The sequence below is a fragment of the Mastomys coucha genome, unplaced genomic scaffold (genome assembly GCF_008632895.1).
Source record: "Mastomys coucha isolate ucsf_1 unplaced genomic scaffold, UCSF_Mcou_1 pScaffold20, whole genome shotgun sequence".
NCBI classification, from domain to species: Eukaryota; Metazoa; Chordata; class Mammalia; order Rodentia; family Muridae; genus Mastomys; species Mastomys coucha.
This window is the reverse complement of record NW_022196903.1, coordinates 138,181,768-138,185,981: the sequence shown is the minus strand read 5'-3', so window position 1 is coordinate 138,185,981 and position 4,214 is coordinate 138,181,768. Positions and strand designations below refer to the sequence as shown.

Here is a 4,214-nt window from a genome sequence, read left to right as displayed (position 1 = left end):
TTTTTTTTTTTTTTTCATCTGACATTCCAGAATTGTGGAACTTCTACTTTGTGTTGTAGAATTCAGATAAAACAAAACCTTTGAGAAATATTTGAAAGTACTCATTATGAGCTGCTGGCAGATCATACTTGTAATATCAACACACAGGATCTGAGGCAGGAGAATCATGAGTTCAAGAGTAGGCTAGGTTCCACACTAACACATGAAAACTATGAAGAAGAAGAAGAAGAAGAAGAAGAAGAAGAAGAAGAAGAAGAAGAAGAAGAAGAAGAAGAAGAAGAAGAAGAAGAAGCAAGAATATACACACTATTCAAATATTAAGTACAGTTTTATTATAGAGACAAGAGTTTATAAATTAAATTTAAGTAGAAATTTCCTGAAAGCCTTTAGGGTCCCACACACCAGTGGTACCATCTGTGGGCCTCTGTTCAGCTGTATGATTTGGGGGATTGCTTCCTCCTTCTTAGGACACAAGTGACCTGGGTAATGGACTCCCCGGCAGCTGTCTGATTTCACCTTCTCTGTGCACACGTGTGAACACTGGCAGAGCTAGTGGTGTAGACAGAGACTCACGCCTATACTGTGTAATATACTTGTACTAACCTACCCAAGCAAAGCTCCTTATGGTCTTAAAACTCTTAGTTCTGACTGTCATGATGGCGTGGCCATTTTTTAAGAGGACACATTTTCTTCCTGCTTTTTAGTCTGTCTCAACTCTTAACAAGACTACTGTACAAAAATAAATATATATAATTTTAAAGCAAGTGTGTGTGTGTGTGTCCCAAACTCATGGCTACTCCTGGCTTTTACATGGGAATTTGAACTCAGCTCCTCCTGTTGGCACAGCCAGGCTCATGCCCACTGAAACAACTCTCCAAACCCAATAATTAGTTTCTGATCTGAAACTAACATTCTAACCAATGTTCAATTTCTCATATGTTATTTGTGTTTATTTGACATCTGTATGTTTCTGAAGTATGCACATATTACATGGCTATGCCAATCAGACAGAAGGTGAGGAAGGTCTTTTCTTACAGTAGAGTTGGTTATCAAAACTCTTTCTTACCTATGCCGGTGACCTTCAGGATTAGAGCATCAAAGAACAGCCAGTGGTAGGTGCTGTAGTGAGACAGCAGCTGGGACCACTCGATCACAGCATCTCACCTAATGGCCATTATCTTCAGTTCTAGCTTTATGATGCCACCATCATCTTCCGTCCCTGCTCCCATGATCCCCTTTACCATATCCTTTCTCTTGTTTCAGTATTCTCTCTTGATCCAAGACAAAATGGTACTCACTAGTTAGGAAAAAAAGATGAAATATTTTAAAGCATATATAACCCTAGTGTTCCTATGCCCATCATTAGTAGGAAAAGATTTTATTTTATATATATATTATCTATCAGAGTGCATTAGAGGATGGGTCTCTTAAGGGATTAAAAATAGATACTTATGATAAATGCCAAGACTCCCTCATTTTTATATGTGGCAGTAGGTTGGTGTTGTAATAAAAAATAACTTGAGGCTAATGGCATAAAAAAATAATGAGTAATATCCTTCCCCTTCCCCAACTGCTGAAATGAGAACCAAGTCATTTTGACACATCCCTGTTAACAGCTTTCAGGGTGGGTCTTAACTCCATGTTTTGTTAGTGTCTTAACTCCATAGTGACGTGCTCAAATCCTACTCTGCTTTGAGCATCTGTGTGTGTGTGTGTGTGTGTGTGTGTGTGTGTGTGTGTGTGTGTGTGTGTTCATGTTTCTAGATCTCTCCTGAATGCTGGGTCTGATGATTAAGTTATTTTCAACTTTGTCTCCAAATTTCTTAGGTCCGAATAAAGAGTAAATACTCCAGAGGGAGCAAAGCAACCAGAGAGTTTCACTCAGAATATGTGTATGGTGTGTCATTGTGTATGTCTGAAAAAGTAAACTTACTGTCTGCCTGTCGCCAGGATAAAAAAAAAGTCGGACCTAATCAAACTGTGGTGGGGTCAACCCTTGTGGCTTTAAAGGCCCTTAATGTTATCCAGCTGCGAAATAAAAGGGACTGGGAGGGGGAAGGTGGAAGGAGCGGAGGGGGTTGGTTGGTGGGGTGGGGGAGCCTGTGGAAAAGCACAGAGAGTCTGGCTTTTATTTTTATTTTTTTTTTTAAAGTAAGTTCAGTGCCAGCCTGGACATTGGGTGTGCGGACTATTGAGCCATTGTCTCTCCCATTTCCAGAGTAGCCCCCAGTTAATCACTTCGGCTTTGAAGGGAATTTCCTCGTGGAATTCTCCACAGAAAATCTAATCAACTGACCTGCCCTCTCAACAATGGAAGGCTTTTTTCCCTCTCTCTCCCTTATTGGGGCGGGCTCTGTAATGTAGCCTTTTGTGCACAATGAACCCTCCCAGTAGGAGTGGAGAGAGTGTGTGTGTGTGTGTGAGTGACTGTGTGTGTAGAAAGCATACTATCTTGTGTTGGTGAGTGTGTGCTTACTCCATAGCCAGATGCTGCCTTGCATGGGGACAGCCACCATCCCCTTGTGCCTGTGTAGGTGCCTCTGTCATTCCATGTCAAAGGTACATTACCTGATTACCTTCCTCGCCTGCCAGATTTTTATCTAGATAATTGGAACTGCTTTGGAAGCAGTGCCTTGCCAGCCAGCTTAGGATTTGGAGAGCCAGAGTTTGCCCAGCTTATCTGTGCCTGCCTGGACAGAGGAAATTAAAGAGCCCCCAGGCTGGGGGGCACACCCGCCCTGTCCAGCCTGAGCTCCCCGGTCCTAGGAGGCAGGACAGTGGACAGGGCAGGCCATCTTCTGGTTGGGGTTTGAGATTTTCCTGCGCTCCTGCATGCTGTGTCTGGCATGCAGATACCTGCTCTCCTCCACGCCTGGTCTCTGGAGTTTGAAGCTACAGAAACTTTGCCTGGGTTGCCAGGACATTCAGAGCACTTTGTGGAAAGCGAGCTAGCACTGAGCCCGACAGACGAGTGAGTGACAGCCTGTTTACAGGTCTCCTTGAAGGGGCCTCTGCTATATTTCAATCTGTCAAAGTTGCTTTTCTTCCCTTAGAACAATGCCTGATTGTTGTGTGTGAGTGAGTGAGTGAGTGTGTGTGTGTGTGTGTGTGTGTGTGTGTGGGGTGCGCGCGCGCGAGCATGAGCACACCCATGCTTGTGTGTTTCTGTGTGTGCTTGGAGATAGTGTGTGTGTGGGGGGGGAGGCGAGGAATAACAATTCTTTGTGTAAAAATGCTGTGACTAATGTGTAATCATTTTGCTTAATTAGTTAATACTCAGTTTGATTGGAGCTCCGTTATTACAAAGTTATTTTTTAATCAGCCCCAAATGTATTTTGCACAATGATACTGGTGGTGTTGATGGTGTGCATGCGTGCGTGCATTCGTGTGTGTGTGTGTGTGTGTGTGTGTGTGTGTGTGTGTGCGCGCGCGCGCGTGCGTGTGTGTGTGGTGACTTTTATTATTTTAGAGGAGAGAGAGAGAGCATGGGAGATTAGTTGACTTCTACCATTCAGGGATGTCCAGGAGAGAGAATTCAGAGGAAAGGACGGGCGCCCGGAGGTTGTCTAATGCCTAGCAGTCGGGCAGTCAGAGTGTGCGGCTGTGCAGAGGGGGAGTAGCCAGACCGCTGCTGGAAGTGTACTACCCCTTTAAGAGAATGGTCAAGGAGTCCTAGGAGAGAGAGAGAGAGAGAGAGAGAGAGAGAGAGAGAGAGAGAGAGAGAGAGAGAGAGAGAGAGAGAGAGAGAGAGGAGGGGAAGGGGGAGAGGGAGAAAGGGAGAGGGGAAGAGAGAGTGAGAAGAGACAGAAAGAGAATCCATTGGTTTAGAAGGCTTGGACTGACTTGACAGGTTCAGTTGGAGCCGATCATAGGTGGCCGCTGTGACAAAGGGAAATTGTGCTTTTCCAGCATGCTTACTGACCCTGATTTACCTCAGGAGTTTGAAAGGTGAGTACTGTTTGGTTTTTTTCCCCTAATATACTGAAGTGCAAACTCTTCCATTTCACAGTAGTCTGTGAATTCCCTGGAAGATGCCTCCCCCAGATTGTGTGCGTTAAAGCAGCTCTGAGCTCCGGTCTCTGCAGCCTTGGGAGCTGATTTCTGTTGTGGTTGCCCGGACCAAATTGAACTGATTTGCAAAGTCTCCTCCGAGCTTACTGCTAATGTTTTTAGGTTGCGTCGGATCACAGGCAGGAAATTAAATGAACATTAAG

The 4,214-nt window shown here is 44.6% G+C and overlaps 1 protein-coding gene across 10 annotated transcripts in view; it reads left to right on the top strand.

Moving 5' to 3' along the window:
* Sox5 (SRY-box transcription factor 5) overlaps positions 1 to 4,214 on the top strand; it is a 968,743-nt gene that overhangs the window by 585,122 nt on the left and 379,407 nt on the right. For 2 of the 10 annotated variants that reach the window (XM_031383836.1, XM_031383835.1), the window contains exon 1: positions 3,772 to 3,948. The exons of 3 other annotated variants lie outside the window; for them this stretch is intronic. In XM_031383836.1, the coding sequence (XP_031239696.1) occupies positions 3,911 to 3,948 (38 nt within the window). In that variant the 5' untranslated portion in view covers positions 3,772 to 3,910. Of the gene's footprint in view, positions 1 to 3,766; positions 3,949 to 4,214 lie in introns of those variants that run through there. 5 more of the 10 variants (XM_031383842.1, XM_031383841.1, XM_031383843.1 and 2 more) reach the window with 4 other exon arrangements.